The 19,727-nt window shown below is 48.0% G+C and overlaps 1 protein-coding gene across 3 annotated transcripts; it reads left to right on the plus strand.

The window, feature by feature from the left end:
• Positions 1–214: 214 nt before the first annotated feature.
• xpo7 (exportin 7) lies at positions 215–19,680 on the plus strand. Of its 3 annotated transcripts, none has more exons than XR_005895483.1 (29): positions 215–290; positions 5,217–5,363; positions 5,865–5,958; positions 6,585–6,751; positions 6,847–6,912; positions 7,038–7,142; positions 7,656–7,821; positions 7,915–7,988; positions 8,090–8,209; positions 8,302–8,448; positions 9,023–9,195; positions 9,454–9,647; positions 9,740–9,845; positions 10,430–10,565; positions 12,074–12,147; positions 12,785–12,865; positions 13,255–13,318; positions 13,438–13,546; positions 14,008–14,114; positions 14,310–14,398; positions 14,540–14,647; positions 14,785–14,867; positions 15,190–15,404; positions 15,617–15,755; positions 15,839–15,996; positions 16,458–16,556; positions 16,645–16,772; positions 17,195–19,267; positions 19,318–19,680. XR_005895483.1 is itself a non-coding variant. In XM_041058923.1 (28 exons), exons 1-28 carry the CDS (start codon positions 258–260, stop codon positions 17,286–17,288), a joined length of 3,276 nt encoding a protein of 1,091 aa, XP_040914857.1. In that variant the 5' UTR covers positions 215–257; the 3' UTR covers positions 17,289–19,680. The 3 variants fall into 3 exon arrangements, 1 of the variants encoding a protein (XP_040914857.1); XR_005895484.1 differs by having other exon boundaries at positions 17,195–19,217; XM_041058923.1 differs by having other exon boundaries at positions 17,195–19,680.
• Positions 19,681–19,727: the final 47 nt, after the last annotated feature.

Below are 19,727 nucleotides of genomic sequence, written 5' to 3' on the forward strand. Positions count from 1 at the left end.
AAAATTTCAAATAAATTATTGGAGTAAAAAGCATAAAGTAGCATGAAACGAGTACCACAGAAGTGTACTGCAGTACAGTACCTGAGAACCACGTGAGTGAAGTGTACTTCAGGTGACTGAGCTCTGTAAAGTCGCTGTTGTTGCATCAAGTCTCGTGTTTATCTGCAGACTGAAATGAATGGGGAGTTATTCCAGGGGCTGCCTGGGGGGGCGCTGTTGTCACTCTCCATACCCATAAGCGGGGGAGTGAGAGGTGCATGAAATGGAGAAAAATGGCGGATCATGTGCAGGTAAGCAGAGGTTTCATGTTTTTGTAACCGACAGTTTCTCCGGGAGCTTGAAAATGAGTCTGAGCGCGGATTCGGGTGCTGTGTTCCCGGCACGGAAGCTGTGCGCGGCCGTTGCGTGCAGGAGGCGGCCGCGCTGGTGCTGTCCGGCGGTAAAAGAAAGGATGTGGCCGCCTGTGTTGACTTGTGGCCTGCTGTCATTGCTCAGGCTGCTGGATGCAGGGTTAGCTTGTGTTAGCTGTGAGGGGGATTTCAGGCTGTAAAACGAGAACAGGACTCACGGAGCCTGCGAGCCGGGGTCTGCTGGATTCCCGGTGTTCGTGCCAGCTGAACGCGCATCACCACCGGGACGACGGCGCGAGCTATCGGCGTATTTTATTGAAGTAAACAATAAAACACAAACGGGTTGGCCGCGGACCGATAGCTGTGAGGCTAACACGAACAGGTTAACTGTCAGTTTGGCGCCAGTGTGTACCACAGTGTGCACATTTACCATGCCGCAGACTCACACTGTGACTTACTCTGCGGCGCTTTTTATCCAGAAGTTTAAATTTACTTGTTGCGCTGTTGAGCTAAAGGTAGCTGACCCTTTAGCAAGCTAGGCTAATGTTAGCTTCAGCCCAGACGTCAACTTCTCCCGCCCGAGCCCGTTTGAAAACATGATTCGGGTTGTTGGACTGTTTGTCCGTAAATCCGGCTTCATGCCGGCGGCTGCTGTCCCACGGCTGCCGGGGAAGGTAAACTCTGACCTGCGGACACCGGGGATTTTACACCGGGGTTGTTTATGTGTCTAACCAAGCAGTGCTGTGTTGTTTAGCTAGGCTGCCTGAAGCTAGCTGCTCCGACACATGTTTGGGAATCAGGGGGAGAGATGAGAGGAGGAGAGGGTGCAGTGGTTGAAGTTTAACTGCAAGGTTTGTCCTCACTGCTGTTACCTGTCTCTGCTGGTCCTCCATAATGTCCTCAGAGAGGAAGGAGCTCGCTGTCTCAGTCACAGAGCTGAGTCCGTGTTACTGTGGTATTTGTAGCCTGTGTTGTTCTGCAGCTCAGCAGAGGAACATTATGACTAGTAGCTTCATTCTGACCCACATCCCAAATCAAGCAGTGTACATGTTAATTAAATATGAAAGATAGTTGACGGTAGTCGGTGGTGAACATGAGCAGCTTCAGGCTCATGGCAGAAACCGAAAGCAGCTGCTCAGAGCTGTGCAGCACGGAGGAGCTGCATCGCTGACACTTTCTCTGGAAGTTTTCCAAACGAGCTTTATTATAGTTTTATCACGTGAGCTTCAGAGAACGGATCGAGATCAGGCCGGGGAAGATATCCCTGAATAAGATCATAATTTCATCCCATTGTTACCAGTCACAGGGTGACACTAACTGTTCTGTCATGTTCATGGCTGCAGCTATGGATTATTTTCTGTATTGATAAACCTATTTTCTCTGTCAATCATTTAACAGTTTGATCTGTTTATTGATTGACAGAGAAATCATAATTCCCCAGAGTCCGAGCTGCTGTCTTCTGATGTCTTGTTTTGTGCAACCAACAGTGCAAAACCTGAACTGAGTGACTTTACAGTGAATCCATGTGTTTGTCATTTTTACTGGAAAAAAAATGACAGGAAAGATTAATCGATTATCTGAGTTGTGCAGATTAATTTTGTGATGATCAATGAGTCAATGAATGGTTTCAGCTCCAAAAAAAGCTGTTTTTAAATGTGGTTTTCAACCCTTGTCATTTTTATAAACTGAACTTTAGCATCACTTAGTGAAGGACGGCACAAACAGTCAGGAAATCTAATCTAATCTATCCTGAGTTTGTGCCTCTGAATTATTTGTATTCCAGTTACAGAGAGAAAATTAAGGCTCGTTGATGTGTGAACAACCCAGAAAGTCTTCATTTATCTCTGATCTGAAGATGTTTCCAGGATCCTCACACACTTTTCCAACCATGTAGATTTAAAAATATATATATTCATGTTGATGAATTGTCAGAAAATTAATCACCTCATACTTTGATCATTTATTACCCAAAAATGTGAAGCGTTTGTCTGCTGCAGCTTCTTCAGTGTGAGTGTGATTTGCTGGCTGCTCTTCTGTGTTTCACCTCCCCAGGACTCACAGCACTGTCCAAGTTTCTAGTGTTTCACGTCAGGAAAAGTAAAGTTGGATCCTAAATCAGCAGAAAATCTTTGACGGCTGCAGCCCTGAAATAAATACAGCATGAAGAAACTGGCACCTTGGTTGTATACTCAGAATCCCAATCAGATTTATTGGCCAAGTGTGTGCAAGGTTTAGATCGAGCCATGTCTGTGTAGTGAGGCTGTTATTGAACAGAGCTGTGAATATGTAACATGTACTGCTGGATGTGGTTGATAAATGTTTAAGCTCCTGGTGCACAGACGAGGCAGAGGTCCGTTAAACTCATCCTGTGAGTCGGCCTGTAGATTATGTGACTGCACTGATTCCAGCCTGAACTTTAATGCATGGAACAGTTCAGTCGTACATTAGTCAGCAGACTAATCAGTAATGAAAACAGTGACTGGTTGTAGACTGAGTTCAGTTCCTGATATCATATCGAACATCTGTCCATAAACACCTGAAACAGCTGTTCGGTGCTGCTGCAGAACTGCAGTGATCAGTGGATAAATTGATTAGTTTATCAACAGAAAGTTGATCAGCAGTTAATTTTTCAAGCAAAAGCAGCAGAAATCTCAGTAAACTGACTGTGTGACTGCTGGTTGGATGAAACATGATATTTGAAGTTGAGCTGCAGCGATTCGTCACTTAGTCGGTGAACTGTTCTGATAATTGATGAATTAGTTGAGTGATTTCAGTCTGTGAAGTACAAAGGCGTCTTGTTGTCCTCTGTTTTAGTCCTGGTAAACAGTATGAACATCTGTGGGTTCGGGGGCCGACTCTGACGTCAGCTGGCAGCTGAATGATTGATCGATTAATTGAGGAAATCGTTGTCAGTCGGATGAGAAGCAGCTTTGGCTGAGTCTCACCGCCGTTTGATTGTTTCCTTCTCTCATTCCTTTGGTTTGCTCTGGTGGAAATAATCTGACACCGGCTGCGTCTGAAGCCACCTCACCTCAGACCTGTAGTGACTTTAATTCATGTCGTGCCACAGTGATGTCTGATGCTGGCGTCCGCTCAGACCCTGTGGTCGTGGAGTTGCAGTGAACTGTGTGTCAGTACGAAGCAGACCTGCTGTTCACCGAGGGAACGGCAGGCCACATCTCTGACACAGATTCTGGATCAGATGCTTCGTGTGTCATTTCACAGATCAGTTCTCTGTAACTGAATTTAGTCTGTTTCGGTTTTTTTATTCATCGTCCTCACCTGATGAACTGTTAGGTGTGTGAGTTACAGCACGCTCACACCGTCTGTGCCTCAGGCCACACCGCTCACGCCGGCTTTTTATTCACTGCCACAGAATCAAATCTTTTCCGAGCATCAAAACTGATTTTAACCTCAAACAGATGAGACAGTGAATCTGTCTCAGTATATGATGGACACTTTCCACTAACGTCCCACTGTGTGATCGTCCACATGTTACAGACGTGTTAACGTTACAGACACTGCAGCTGTCGATGATGACACAGATCATTTCTAAGTGTCTGTTAAATATGGAGCCGTGAAAGTAATTTTTTTTCTGTGCACGTTGTAAAAACCTGGTTTCCACGACATTTTACAGGTGGTGCATGAGCAGGTGTCAGGTGCATGGAGTTCAGTGTCACCCGGCCTCGTTCAGTCGTGCTGCTTATTCAACACGTCGTTTACATGATGCGGTTTGTGCAGTGGCCTCAGAAACCCAGCGTGTACGTTGTCTGAAGGGACCAGTTTATGCTTCAGTCCATGAAACGAACATGTGTTTGACTTTAATCGCCTGTTGATATTTTGGAACATGTTCATCAGGATGTTTCCACAGGCTCAGACGTTCTCTGTGCTCGGGCAGCGAAGAGACTTGAGACTATGATCATAGAAATATGTTGTGGTCCGGTGTGTGCGTGTGTGTGTGTGCGGTCTACTGTGATGACGTTTGTACCTCATTATCATGGCGTCGGGCCGTCACGTCACCACCCTGCCCCACTGCTCAGCCTGCATACGTTTTCCAGCTGGCTGTGATGCAGCCTTATCAGTGTGAACTATAAACTAAAGTATTGAGAGTTTGGCTTCCTGTGGTGCAGCAGATGGCTCGTGTTCAGGCAGGGTTCGGGGCTGCGCTCTTATCTGACGCCAGCAGAGTTTCCCGGTGCACAGATATGATGTAAGACCGTGTCATACCTGCTTCAGTTAACATGGCTCCTCACCTCATCACTTGTTCTCCCCATAAGCACACTGTGCTCCAGACTCCTGACACCGATGCAGTGAGCAGTGAATGCACCTCCAGATACAGACCCTTCTCCGACCCCCCCCCCCCCTCTAAATCCAGACCTCCACAGCCTCTAACGCTGTTGTTTAACCTTGTGGCTCCACCATTTTGAAGATATTCATCAGTAACTGGCATCTCGCTGTGACTGTGCATGACTCAGCACTTTCCCTGTGTCACATGAATGGAGCTTGCTACCATTAAACATATGTGTCCTTTAGAAATGTTTGTATATGATTATTCAGTAAGAGAACTGCTGACCCCTCTGTCCTGTCTGCTCCAAATGCATTTTATAACTGTATTTGTAAATAATATTAATAATAATAATAATATTGTTTACTCCCCCCCCCCCCCCCCCCCCCCCCTCCCCCGGTAAACTATCAACCTGTGGGTAAAATGATTGTCTCTGTTTGTATGTGAATGTGTAAAGACCATGACGTTCCCTCTGTTCCTACAAGGTTGGTCTTGTTGTGAAATCTTGAGAGTGTGTGTCGGTCAGATGAGTCTGCTGGTCACTGATAAGCTGCGTCTCCCATGTTTCTGTGTTTATCTAGGGCCTTGCCCAGCTGGAGATCCTGTGTAAGCAGCTGTATGAGACTACCGACACCGCCGTCCGACACCAGGCAGAGAAAGCTCTGGTGGAGTTCACCAACAGCCCCGACTGTCTCAGCAAATGTCAGCTACTGCTGGAGCGAGGCAGTGTGAGTGTCCTCAGACGAGTCTGTGGTGTCACGCTGGCAAAATACGCCTCTAGAAGGAAAACCTCTGTGTTTAATATTTTACTGTAGTAAAGTCAGTGAGAGCACTGTAGCAGCAGAATGGCCCCTGTCACTCTGCCTCTCTGGGTTATTTGGTATCACATTTTATAAACTGATCCTGTGTTTTGTTTTGGTTTTTTTCTGATATTAAGGAACGATGATGATGATGATGATGATGATGATGACGATCATTGTTAATCAGGATAAATGACTCTGCTCCTTCATTTCATTGCTCTGTGTCCAGTGTCCAGAGTGTCTGTGTGACTGTTTTAAATCAGCCAGATTTACACTTCAGTTCTGTATATAGTGAAATGTTATCACAGCTCATAAATAGTCTTTAACCAGCATAAAATAAGTTTCGATCAGTACTCAGTTACCACTCAAGATGTTCTTCATGTTGTTTTGAAAAAGTTCTAATGTTCTGATGTTTCTCTCTCGTCACAGTCGTCATATTCCCAGCTTCTTGCAGCCACTTGTTTGTCTAAACTGGTATCTCGAACCAGCAACCCTCTACCCCTCGAGCAACGCATCGACATCCGTGAGTATCTCACACCTTAACCTGGCCGAAGGTTAATGCACCCTACTCTAATACGATGATAGGGGAAACACTGGGGAGCAGGAACGACTCAGAGTTACGTAAACTGATTCTAACACTAGTTCATCTGAAGTTCAGACACGTAGCGCTGTGAGGAGCTGAGTGACGTGAAGGGGAAACTTCAGCGAGCCTGCCGCCTGCTTTTTACCATTTTGCCTGGACAGAACACAAAGTTTGATTCATGGGGAATAAACAGTCAGACTTCAGGGACAGAGTGTGGTGTTCTGCTGCACAATGGCCTGTTTGATCAGTGTGAGCTGCACTGGACCCTGTGTGGCTGTGTCCATGCATTTTTAATGGCTGTGTTATATTAAAAAACAGTGTCATCAGAGTCTGTTTGTAAGCTGGTTCCCAAAACCTGATGTGAGTGATGGAAGGGCACAGCAGAGAGGCCTCGGTCTGCAGCTCGTTATGAACACAGTTGCTGTTGCATCGTATGAGACTGTCCTGAATTCATACCGTCTCCCTGCATTTGAAGTTTCTAAACACTGAGACCTGGTTGAAATCACACGAGGTGAGCTGCTGTTCAAGTCTCACACCGCTGATGCTGTTACCTCTGTGACGTACAGGGAACTATGTGCTGAATTACCTGGCTACGCGGCCGAAGTTAGCGGCATTCGTGACCCAGGCTTTGATCCAGCTGTACGCCAGGATCACCAAGCTGGGCTGGTTCGACTGTCAGAAAGATGACTACGTCTTCAGAAACGTCATCGCCGATGTGACGCGCTTTCTGCAGGTGAGTGTGGTGAATAAAAAAACCTGCAGGGGGTTTGTGTAGCGGCACATGTGACTGTGAGCTGTGTTGTTGATGTGTACCTGGTGTGTTCACAGGATAGTGTTGAACACTGCATCATCGGGGTGACCATTCTGTCCCAGCTGACCAACGAGATCAATCAGGTACGCTCGTTCTCTCTCTCACCTGTGTTGTCGCCTCTCTCTCTCTCTCTCTCTCTCTCTCTCTCTCTCTCTCTCTCTCTCTCTGTCGTGTTAAAAACCTTTTACGTCGTCTGTTTCCTCCTCAGGCCGACACGACACATCCTCTGACCAAACATAGGAAGATAGCATCATCATTCAGAGACTCCTCCCTCTTCGACATCTTCACTCTGTCCTGCAACCTCCTCAAACAGGTGCGTTTATCTCACAGGTAGCAGCAAGATAAAATCATACATACCTGATTTCAGAGCGTCAGGCTTCACTGAACGACCAGAGCAGGTGAAACAGCATAGTTTGTGTTTGACAGTTTAATAACAACATGAGGCGAGTAGCTCTTACAAGAAGAAATATATGGTATACGTGTGTGTGTGTGTGTGTGTGTGTGTGTGTGTGTGTGTGTGTGTGTGTGTGTGTGTGAGAGAGAGAAACCTTTGCCCTCATCAAACCTTTCAGGAGCTTAATTGCTCACAGTGAACCTGCAGCAACAAGTTGTGGGTAATGTCCGTTTCTGACACATGACAGTTGGCACAGACGGAGCAAAATAAACAAAGGACCAGAATCTGACGGAGCTTTAGAAATAAGTTTGGTGAGAGGATGAACTCGGGGCAGCAGCTGTGAAAAATGACTGAGCGGCTTGTTTTAATCAGCTCAGAGAGGAGCGAGCCACTGGAAGCTGAGGCCGGTGTGTTGTCTTTGTGTGTTTTCAGGCCTCGGGGAAGAACCTGAACCTGAATGATGAATCTCAGCACGGTCTGCTGATGCAGCTGCTCAAACTCAGCTACAATTGCCTCAACTATGACTTTATAGGAACTTCCACAGACGAGTCGTCGGACGACCTCTGCACCGTTCAGATCCCCACGTCATGGAGATCAGGTAGCTGATGCAGATTCATGTGATGAGAAACTTAAATTTCAACATGTGCTGAACTGGATCTGACAGCTTCTCTCCTCTGTGTCTCTCCTGCAGCGTTTCTTGATTCCTCCACTCTGCAGCTCTTTTTCAATTTATATCATTCCATCCCTCCGTCCCTCTCCCCATTGGTAAGTGATGTGACCTTAGAATTACAGACTTCTACCTGACGTTTGTGTAAGAGATGACTCCCACACTAAACATAACGCCTGGTGTGTGTGTGTGTGTGCAGGTGTTGTCATGTCTAGTTCAGATAGCCTCTGTCAGGAGGTCTCTCTTCAACAACGCAGAACGAGCAAAGTTTCTCTCACATTTGGTGGACGGAGTGAAGAGGATACTAGCGAACCCACAGGTCGATAACACACCTCCGTCACACAGATTCGTTTCTCTGGCTCTGTTTTTTACCAGCTGTTGTCTGACGCGGTGAAACGTTTTGCGTTGCAGTGTTTGCCAGATCCTAATAACTACCACGAGTTCTGTCGTCTGCTGGCGAGGCTGAAGAGTAACTACCAGCTCGGGGAGCTGGTCAAAGTAGAAAACTACCCTGAAGTTATTCGACTCATAGCAAACTTCACCGTCACCAGTCTGCAGGTGGGTGCTGACTGCTTCTCTCTGTAAAATTTAATTTTTTATTTGAAAGAAGAAAAGGATGCAGGGATTTAATAACTCACCAGTGTCCTTCTTCCAGTGAACCAGAAGAAGTTGTTTGGCTGTAGTACCAGTAGTTTACTCACCTGTTCTCCTCCACCTGTTCTCCTCCACCTGTTCTTCTCCACCTGTTCTTCTCCACCTGTTCTCCTCCACCTGTTCTCCTCCACCTGTTCTTCTCCACCTGTTCTTCTCCACCTGTTCTCCTCCACCTGTTCTCCTCCACCTGTTCTCCTCCACCTGTTCTTCTCCACCTGTTCTTCTCCACCTGTTCTCCTCCTCCTGTTCTCCTCCTCCTGTTCTCCTCCACCTGTTCTTCTCCACCTGTTCTCCTCCACCTGTTCTCCTCCACCTGTTCTCCTCCTCCTGTTCTCCTCCACCTGTTCTCCTCCACCTGTTCTCCTCCACCTGTTCTCCTCCTCCTGTTCTCCTCCACCTGTTCTTCTCCACCTGTTCTCCTCCACCTGTTCTCCTCCACCTGTTCTCCTCCACCTGTTCTCCTCCTCCTGTGTGTCAGCACTGGGAGTTTGCACCCAACAGCGTTCACTACCTGCTGAGTCTGTGGCAGCGTCTGGCAGCATCGGTCCCGTACGTGAAAGCCACTGAACCTCACCTGCTGGAGACCTACACTCCTGAGGTCACCAAGGCCTACATCACATCGCGGCTGGAGTCGGTCCACGTCATCCTCAGGTGACTGCTGAGGCTTCACATCACAAATAACTGAACACAGTCAGCTTCGTATCATAGCACCAGTCCACACCTCTGTCTCAGGGGAGACGTCTCTGTCTGTCCAGCTTTGGACTCTGCTGCTTTTATTTTGGTGGACTAGGACTGACTGGTTCTTCTGCTGTGATAGTTGACCACGTTTGTTTGTTTATTTATTTTTAACTTATCCATATGCTTATTGTTAATTATTAATCAGTGTGTCTGAACGTGTTTGCTCCGCAGAGACGGATTAGAAGACCCTCTGGATGACGCCGGCCTCGTTCAGCAGCAGCTGGACCAGTTATCCACCATCGGCAGGTGTGAGTATGAGAAGACGTGCGCTCTGCTGGTCCAGCTGTTCGACCAGGCGGCTCAGACCTACCAGGAGCTGCTCCAGTCCACCAACTCGAGCGCCGCAGACGTCACCGTGCAGGAGGGTACGTGCTGCTGATCATCGGGCTCTTGTTTTTCCGTATTGTTGTTAGGGTAATAAAACTCTGACTGATGGGTCGTCTGCCTGTGTGCACAGGTCGGTTGACGTGGTTGGTTTACATAATCGGAGCGGTGATCGGCGGACGGGTGTCGTTTGCGAGCACAGACGAGCAGGACGCTATGGACGGAGAGTTAGTCTGTCGGTAAGAACCAAGAATGACCGAGTGAATTTCTCTGAAATCTCCATTTCCTGAATGATACTTTCTGTTTATGGTCTGTTTCTGAAGATGTTAATCAAATATTTATCAGCTGTGTTTCTGTGGGAGGTTTTCCACCATCGTACGTTCCTGCAGTTAAATGCTGTGATCTTCTTCATGTGACTGAAACACCCCCAACCTAATTTCCGAAGAGCCTTTAATTAGTTTGTGGAAGGTTTTAATGAATTTAAACTTTTCTGATCCATAACAAGCTGTTGTATGAAGCAGCTGATCATCGCTGAGAGCTGAGAAATGATCCGCTGCTGCAGAGCCTCCGCTGGCTGCTGCACTGTGTGCCGGGTCAGTCTGTAAAGACTTAACGCTCTCTGAAACACTGGCAGGGAAACTGAGGACAACTTGTCACTTTAAGTGGCTGTAAATGAAACTGCAATAGATGTGGTTGTACATCTGTAAAATTGCCAGCGTGTTTAGATAATGAGGTGTTTGTCAGAACTGGACTTCCCTGACATTAAGGTCACAGGTGGAAAAAGCCTGAAATGTTTCATTTTCCATGTCTTTGCTTGTCTCAGGGTGCTCCAGCTGATGAATCTGACCGACTCTCGGCTCGCTCAGGCCGGGAATGAGAGACTGGAGCTGGCCATGCTCAGCTTCTTCGAACAGTTCAGAAAGATCTACATCGGTGACCAGGTGCAGAAATCATCAAAGGTAAGCACGGCTTTTGATTTTGCTGCTGCTGCTGCTGCTGTCGGCAGCATCAGTGTTGAATTAACCCTGACCTGGCTGCCCCCCCTGCTGCCCCCCCCCCCCCCCCCCCCCCCCCCTCAGTAACCCTGCATGTCTGCTGTTAGTGGGGGGGCCAGGTTGATGGGGATGAGCAGGTCTTTTGTCCTGAACACTGGTGTCTGCTGGTGCTGACTGCAGCAGTTTCCATAGAGTCGCACAGTCTCAGTCTGGTACTGCTCGTGTTGTACTGTTGTGTAGTGAGACGTGGTGGAGTCGCCGCTTCACGCTGACTGACTGAGTGTGTTCTCTTTGTTTGGAGCAGAAACTGCAAAATGTGAACATCCCAGATAAGTGGTGCCACCTAGAGACTGTAGTTTGTCTGCACATGTGCCTGCCCCCCCCCCCCCCATCACAGAGTGTAAATCCACGATGCGTAGGGTTAGGGTTAGGTTGGTGTAGTTCAGCTCAGCTCTGGCTGTTAATAAGCTGGATCAGCGATGTTTCCGCTGTAGGAACTTATCGACCTGTAAGTGTCCTGGTCTCAGGTTCTGCTTTTGTTTCCTCTGTTCTCCGCCTGCCTCGTGGCGAGTTCCTGGAACTGAATCTGGTTTCGGCTCAGGAGGTGATACCAAACCCAGGCTCTGGGTCCGCTCTGGGCGGGGCCATGTAACGGCTCCTTTTCATCATTAATGAAACATGATGTTTGTGTGGCTAAACACTGCAGGGCGGCGTGTTTCACTCTGCCGTACAGGTGATATTCCCTGTTGAGGTCTCATCATCAGACACGTGGCCGTGCTCGGCTCGGTTTCCGCTCTGCAGTCATCGGGGTCATGATGATGTTTGTCTCTGTGGCCTTTTAAAAAGCATAAACCTAAAATGCTCTGGTCCGTTAATCATGGTGGAGACCCGGAACCTAGAACCAGACCTCACAGGTTCCTGTCCGTGTTACAGGTTGTTAAGTTTCTGTTGTCGTTGAAGCAAATCACTGCAAACACGTAACAGTCAAAACGAGAACTGGCATCTGAGGCGCCGCCCCACGCATGACACCGCGCCGTCAGTGTCACGTGGGCCCTGTTTCAGCTGCAGACGGGCCCCCGGCTCTTTATCCTCAGATCTCCATTTGCCGTCTCCATGCTGAGATAGAAAGCTGTTAGCGGAGTGTTCCTGTAGGTGGCGGGCTCTGTCCCGTCCTGCTCCTGTCCATCATTCTTCAAATCCCCAGTCACTGTCTCGATTGTGATTTAATTTACTGACAGCATCCAGCTAAAGAGAGTGTTTAAAGTTGATGCTAGCAGCTAATGCAGCCGCGTGTTATGTTATTCACCTAAACTGATCACAGGTAATGTGATCACTGGTGATTTTCCGAGTGTTCTTAGAGCTCATTGTCTCTTAGATATAAAGTATTAGAGTTGGAACGTGCAGTTTTATGGTTGTGTGACTGTTCACATTGTTAGAGATGTTTGTGTGTTTGTTTGTGTTTTGAACTGCAGCTTTATCGACGACTATCAGAAGTTCTGGGGTTGAACGACGAGACGATGGTCCTCAGTGTCTTTATAGGGAAAATGTGAGTAACAAAAACAAAGATGGCTGAATGATTCTCTGCATTTCCCACTCTGTTCCTCACCGGAACAATCAGTAATGGAGGACAGTTTGACCTCGAATTAAAATTAAAATGGAAAATTCAAAGAGAGTCTCACTATATTTTCGTCCTCAGGATAATCAGGTCATAATGTCAGAAACATCCATGGAAATAGAAAAGATCAAACCAGAAGCTTAAACTGAAAATCTTTTATTTAACCTAATTAGTGAAAACAAACATGAAACAATGAAATAAAAACACTTTACTCAAGTTCCACTTACTAGATTTTAATGTAGCTTTTAGTCACAGCTCACAGCCTCCATCTTTTGACCTTCGTCATACTTGACCACCTGTTCTCACATGACTCAGGTTCCTTACCTGGGTCATGTGATAAGCTGTCTCCATAACAACCAAGAAAATGCCACAGGCTGATAAAGACTGTGAGATGGTGTCGAAAGCTCCAGGAGGATCGTTTAGTCAAACTGGAGCCTCCTCACAGTTAAACTAAAACGTGTTAATACACATGTAACGATCAGACATGACATGATGAGAAGTGGTGAATAAATGATGCTGAACATTGTCGAAGCCTGTGAGTCACTGTGAACTTCATCCTGTTTTCCAGCATCACTAACTTAAAGTACTGGGGCCAGTGTGAACCAATCACCTCCAAGACCCTGCAGCTGCTGAACGACCTCTCGTTAGGATATCCTTCATCAGCGTGTTACAGCGTGTTACAGCGTGTGTGATGTGCATGTACATGTATGTGTCTTATTTTACTTTGTCGTGAACTGGCTCAGTGAAAGGAGGGAGAACAAACACACACACACACACACACACACACACACGTAGTTTGAAGCAAAAACCTAAAGAAATTCAGATGAACTGTTTCCATAAACAAATCAATGATCAACAGAGTTTGAAAATCAGGATTTGCATTTGCATCCGAGTGTAACAGTCATGTGATCCAGCCTAAAACAGCACAGCCGACGTTTCCGATGTAAGATCCCAAACATCAGCAGCAGCAGTTTGATCGCAGTGACCTGTGACCTGTTCCTGGGTCTGTGTTTTCTCCTTGACTTCATGCTTGTGCACATACAGCAGTGTGAGGAAGCTGGTGAAGCTCAGTGCAGTGCAGTTCATGTTGAATAACCACACAGTGAGTACATCACGGATACTTCACATTAGACTGCCACGTATGTTTATTTTTTACAACACACAGGTCCTTTAAATGTGATTTTAATCAGAGTGTGCTGTTCTCCCTGTCCTGTGTGTCAGAGTGAGCACTTCTCCTTCCTCGGAGTGAACAACCAGTCCAATCTGAGCGACATGAGATGTCGGACCACCTTCTACACGGCACTGGGACGCCTGCTGATGGTCGATCTAGGTAAATACATTCAGCCTTTATTTCTACAGGTCGGTCCAATGAGAGCAGGTCACTGTCTGATCCAACATCCGCCAAGAAATCAGGGGTTTCTCTTTAGATTCTGTCTGTGTGGAGTGAAACATTTAAAGGCCTTTTCCCAGAGTGAGACACTTCAGCAGCAGAGTCAGAGCCACTTGCCATCAGCCGCTCGTCTCTGCTGGAAACACATGAACCAAAACCCGTTGGATTAGCCTCTGACCATCACCTCCACACCTGATGTTTGTGTAACTGCTGCGTGTAGACGATCTTTTCCCGCTGCAGCATTTTAGTCTTCTATTAAATTTGGTGCTTCAGAGCACGAAGAGCGATTGTGCCGCTGTGTGACCTGTTTCCTCTGCCATGCTGACGTCAGAGTGAAGCTGCAGTGAACAGGAAAAAGACTGAGCATGTGCACGTCTTTATTTGTGTGTGTCTGTGTGAAGGAGAAGACGAGGACCAGTTTGAACAGTTCATGCTGCCCCTGACGGCGGCGTTTGAAGCTGTGGCTCAGATGCTGAGTACGAACACCTTCAATGAGCAGGAAGCCAAGGTGACACACACACACACTCACACACTCACACACACAGACTGCATGGTCTCTGTTGTTCATGTTGATTGTGTTTGTCTGAGTCTTTCTGTGTTGGACGTTCAGGTCAGACCTCAGGCTCTGATTCTTCACACTCAGTCATCACAGCTTTAGTCTCAGACGAACCTGACGCTCTTCTTCCTCTGCTGTTTCCTGTAGAGGACTTTGGTGGGTTTGGTCCGAGACCTGCGCGGCATCGCGTTCGCCTTCAACGCCAAGACCAGCTTCATGATGCTCTTCGACTGGATGTATCCTTACAGCTGACACCTGAACGGCAGGATCACACAGCAGTCTGTCGTTAAACTGTGGGACAGAACAACAAGGCTGAGCAGAAACGTGTTTACTGTCCATCAGTCTGTCTGAGAACTGTCCTTAACCCAGACCTGTAGATATCCAGCCTACATGCCCATCTTACAGCGGGCCATAGAGCTTTGGTACCATGACCCAGCATGCACCACACCTGTCCTCAAGCTAATGGCTGAACTCGTTCACAACAGGTGAAGACGCTCAGAAACACAGCTGAGTCTGCAGAGGCCGACTCGTGCTGCATTCACATCCTGTGGGAAAAACAGTCGTCAGAGGCTTCTCCCTAACATTTTGGATGACTGAGCGGTTTGTTGTGGTTTGTTTGTAGATCCCAAAGGCTCCAGTTCGACGTGTCGTCACCCAACGGCATCCTGCTGTTCAGAGAAACCAGCAAGATGATCACGACCTACGGTACGTTCACCAGGATAAAAGTCCCGACCCCACACCTCCAAAAGCTCCAGTCAGACGTTCTGACAGAAATCATCATCAATAAATAATCATTAATAACTGCAGACAACAGAATAATACACTGGTTGCACCTCAGTCATGCTGGATTATTAGTTTTAATAATGAAACTGCAGTTTATATTTATTTGTTTTGTTTTGTTATTGTTTACGTGTGTTCTGTCCTCCTCCTGTTTCGTGTCCCTGTGAGCTGAATCTCGTCCCTCTCCACTGAACAGTCGTCGCCTGCAGCTCTGAGACCATCCTCTGCTTTGTCTTCCTTCATGTAGGGAATCGAATCCTGACGCTGGGCGAAGTCCCGAAGGACCAGGTGTACGGAGTGAAGCTGAAGGGGGTCAGCGTGTGTTTCGCCATGCTGAAGGCGGTGCTCAGCGGAAACTACGTCAACTTCGGGGTCTTCCGCCTGTACGGCGATGACGCTCTGGATAACGCCTTACAGACCTTCATCAAACTACTGCTGTCCATCCCCCACAGTGACTTATTAGTAAGTTCAGCTCGGTTCTTACTCAGTGTGTGACATGTCCTCTGACAGATACTACACCACAGGCTCGACTTACATCAGCCACACAGTCCCAGCAGCCAACACCACACACCTCTCCACCCCGAGTTTCTCTACGTCCAGAAAGGAGTGTGCAGGCCTCTGCGAGTCACGTCGGAGCTTTGACACACTAACCCTGACTCTCGCTGTCCCCGCAGGACTATCCTAAGCTCAGCCAGTCCTTCTACTCGCTGCTGGAAGTGCTGACACAGGACCACATGAACTTCATCGCCAGTCTGGAGCCTCATGTGGTCATGTACATCCTGTCTTCGATATCTGAAGGGCTCACGGCTCTCGGTAAAACACCCAGAAGTCAGACTCACTTTTACAGAGTGTTCACATCACTGCAGTTGGTACATCTGTGTGTGTGTGTGTTTCAGATACGATGGTGTGCACAGGCTGCTGCTCCAGTCTGGACCACATAGTGACCTACCTGTTCAAACAGCTGTCACGCTCCACAAAGAAGCGCCCCACTCCGATGGCGACGGACGATCGCTTCCTGCACATCATGCAGCAGCACCCGGAGATGATCCAACAGGTGAGATGACCTGCTCGCACCTTTATGTCCGTCTTCAGCAAAAACGCTCTCTCTGAGCGAGGTCTGGACACTCGGAGACACAGGGTGTCTCTGAGGAGCCTGGATTTAAACTGCAGCTCCAACATTTTAACCAGCTCATCTGTTTATGATGTTGAGTCATTGTAAGTGAAAGCAGGTGTCTGAAACTCACCTGTGTAAATGCCACTGTTCATGTGGTGAAACATTATTATCATGGACATTAAAACTTAGAAACGCTTCTTCAGAACCACGGAGGTAAACTGACAGGAAGCTGCTCCTCTGCCATGTCTACAGCTGCCTTCAAATTAAAATGCTTTTATTGTGACGCACGTAGAGGGGTCTCTTATTGTGGAGGGGTCACGTCTGGCTGATCCCTGATCTGCTCAGTTTGGATCGGTTCATCTCTGCCTGACATTAAAGCTGACCCTGTGACTGTCGTGCAGATGCTGTCCACAGTTTTGAACATCATCATCTTCGAGGACTGTAGGAACCAGTGGTCAATGTCACGACCTCTGTTAGGCCTCATCCTGCTAAACGAGAAGGTAAGCATCACACACACACACACACACGGATCATCTCACAAACGACTGTGTGTGTGTGTGTAATAACATGCATGCTTGCGTCCTGCAGTATTTTGCTGACCTGAGGAACAGCATCGTGAACAGTCAGCCCCCAGAGAAGCAGCAGGCCATGCACTTATGTTTCGAGAACTTGATGGAGGGAATAGAGAGAAATCTACTAACGAAGAATCGGGACAGGTGAGTCACATGGCGTTACAGTCGTCACGGCTACACCTCCATCCTTTACAAGAGATGGAGCTGTTAATGATGAAATGAAAGATGGAGGTTCCCTGTCTGTGGGAACCAGAACGCTGAGGAACATGCTGAATATAATGAACGTAGATGAGCTGCACAGAATAATGACAGAGAAGAAGAGCAGGCATCTGAGTACACTGCAGGTGTGTAGTTACACCTGTGAAGCTCAGAGAGCGTTGGCGAAACTAATCTGAACGTTACTATGAAGAAGTGATCAGAAGGAAAATAAGAGGAGGGTTTTGTGTAGCAGCGTTTGTGTAGTTTGTGTAGTCATGTGAGCGTCATGACTACACAAACAGTGTGCACTGAGCTGAAGTCTTGGTCCTCAGAGGATGAACCATGAGTCCTGTATTGTCCCTGTGCAGGTTCACTCAGAACTTGTCGGTGTTCAGGAGGGAAGTCAACGACAGCATGAAGAACTCAACGTACGGCGTCAACAGCAACGACATGATGAGCTGACATTCCACGCAGCAGAGTCTTACCCAGCCGCAGACAGAGCTCACCCCTCCCCTCGGCCCCGCCCCTCTCCTCCACAGCCTCCCCCCTCCCTCCCTGCCCCCCCTCCCCAACCCTCTCTGCATCAGCCTCCCCTGCCTCCCTCCCCCCCTGGGCCCGGATGCCTAGGGATCACCTCCTCACCCCCGTACACGACGCACGGGATCGTTGATTGAGTTCAGCGAGTAACGCCCTCACCCTCCCCACCCCCCATCCCGCAGCCCCGCCCCTTCCTCCTCCTTTTTGATATAAGCATATATAAATATATACAGATCTATTTTAAAGCCAGTCTGCGTTGGTCTGACTCGCCTGGCTGTCCCAGCAGAGGAGGGGTCGCATGTCTGAGCACTCTGAATCACTCACAGAGGAAGGAGAGTGCTGTGGGTGGAAACGGAGGTGAGGTGGGGGTGAGGTGGAGGTGAGGTGAGGTGAGGAATGCCGGTAAACGTAGTAATCCGCTTCTGCCTGCCTTGTATAGAAAAACACTCAAAAACCAAGTGTACATTTTTTTTCGTAACATTTTGAACAATGTTTATAATGATCGACTTTAAAACACAAAGATGAGTTGAGGAAAAACAACAAGAAAAACAATAAAAACCGTGTGATTGAGCTTTTTACAGTGTAGTGAGTTAGTGCAACTGTCTGTCTGCGTGGGGAGCGAGCTTTCCACAGAGCTGAGAGGGAGGACGGGTGAGGATGGGGGGGAGTGGACTGAGCTGCAGGGTGGCCACAGGTGCGCTCAGGCTGCAGAGCTGTCACCATGACGACGCAGAGGTACACACACTAACGGACAGGTTGAGTCAGAGCATCCATGTTGTACATTTTTCTCAGTCTCTGGTCGAAGTGATGTAAATACCCACGTTACCCCGCGGCAGCAGGCGCGACGCCTTTAAAGGGACAGTTCAGCTTTTTTATCAGCCTGGGTCTTACTCTGTGTCCCGTCCGACTCTGGGTCATCTGAGGACATTCTGCTGGAGCCTGGTCCAGTTCAGACTTTAACCAGAGATGCACAGTTTCCTGTGACAGGGAAGAACTGAACCAACACCTGGTTTTTACTGAAACCGTTTCAAACTGGAGCTGATTCATCAGTTCAGTGATTTTTATCATCATTCATTCTCTGAACTCTGGGATTAAACTCAGTTAATCAGCTGCACTGATCGTCTGACTTCACTTCATCGGCCAGTCGTTTCAGTTCAGCTTCAAAAGTTCAAAGTTCAGATTCATTGTTTACTGAGATAAATGTTCAGCTCATCTTCAGGATTTTGCTTTAAAATGATTTATTGATTTATTGCGGATCAGAGTCGTTTCTGATCGTTTTTAGTTGCAGCTCCGGTTTGAAGCTGATACCAGATGTTTTCTTCCTCCCTGCTAACGAGCAGAGCCAGAGCCGGATCGGGCGCAGGTACGAGGCTGACAGATTCCGTCATTTCCCTTCACAAGGTCCCGTCTGGTCTGACCCGGCTCCGGACACGAGGCCCCGGCGTCCCCGGGGTCTCGTGTTCACACACTCGCTTGTTTCCCTGCGACGGTCGATGTGTAAGCAACATGGTCACGGCCACGTTTTCCCCTCTGGTAGGCTGGGTGCAGTGTCCACCATTTTGTTTACACTCTGGATTCCTCGGACCAGGTTTTGGGACTGCCCCCCCTTTAGGTCCTGCAGTGGAGTCCTTTTGGTGTGTGTGCGTGTGTGTGTGTGTGTGTGTGTGAAGTGGCTCTCTGTTGCCTGGTGTGTATGTGGTGTCTCATGGTGCTCGTGATGGAGCTCAAACAGCCAAGGTCTGTGCCACCGTACAGGACAAAATACTAACGTTAATAATCAGGACGGAGGGGAATCTGCCGCAGGTCCCGGTTCTGCTGGCGTCAGGCCGTCAGAGCTCCGGGTTCTGCCTTCAGGTCCCGGTTCTCCTGGCGTCAGGCCGTCAGAGCTCCGGGTTCTGCCGCAGGTCCCGGTTCTCCTGGCGTCAGGCCGTCAGAGCTCCGGGTTCTGCCGCAGGTCCCGGTTCTCCTGGCGTCAGGCCGTCAGAGCTCCCTTGAAAGAACCAGTTGAGTTTTAAATATCTGAAGAATCTTGCATTGAACCTTGGTAGAAGTCAGAACAGTGTATAAAGAGACGCAGGAGTGGAGTCTATTAGCAACTTGTGTTACTCTCTACGATGTTGCTGCTAACTGTTTGTGACAACTAGCTCATCTCTAACCATGTCAGCACTCATGGATGTTTATTGAGTTCCTAATTTTTGGTTTGTGTCCCTGATGTGAATGTGTTGGGTCCATAGAGTGAGTAGCTGTTTGAGTTGTTTGGATGTCTGCTACATATAGTGTAAGCATTGTGACTGCAAATAAACCTCATTGATTTTTACATCACTGCTTCTCTGGTGATTATCTGAGGGCCCCGAACAGTTTAAC

This window comes from Toxotes jaculatrix, chromosome 16, assembly GCF_017976425.1.
Source record: "Toxotes jaculatrix isolate fToxJac2 chromosome 16, fToxJac2.pri, whole genome shotgun sequence".
In the NCBI taxonomy this organism is placed as follows: domain Eukaryota; kingdom Metazoa; phylum Chordata; class Actinopteri; family Toxotidae; genus Toxotes; species Toxotes jaculatrix.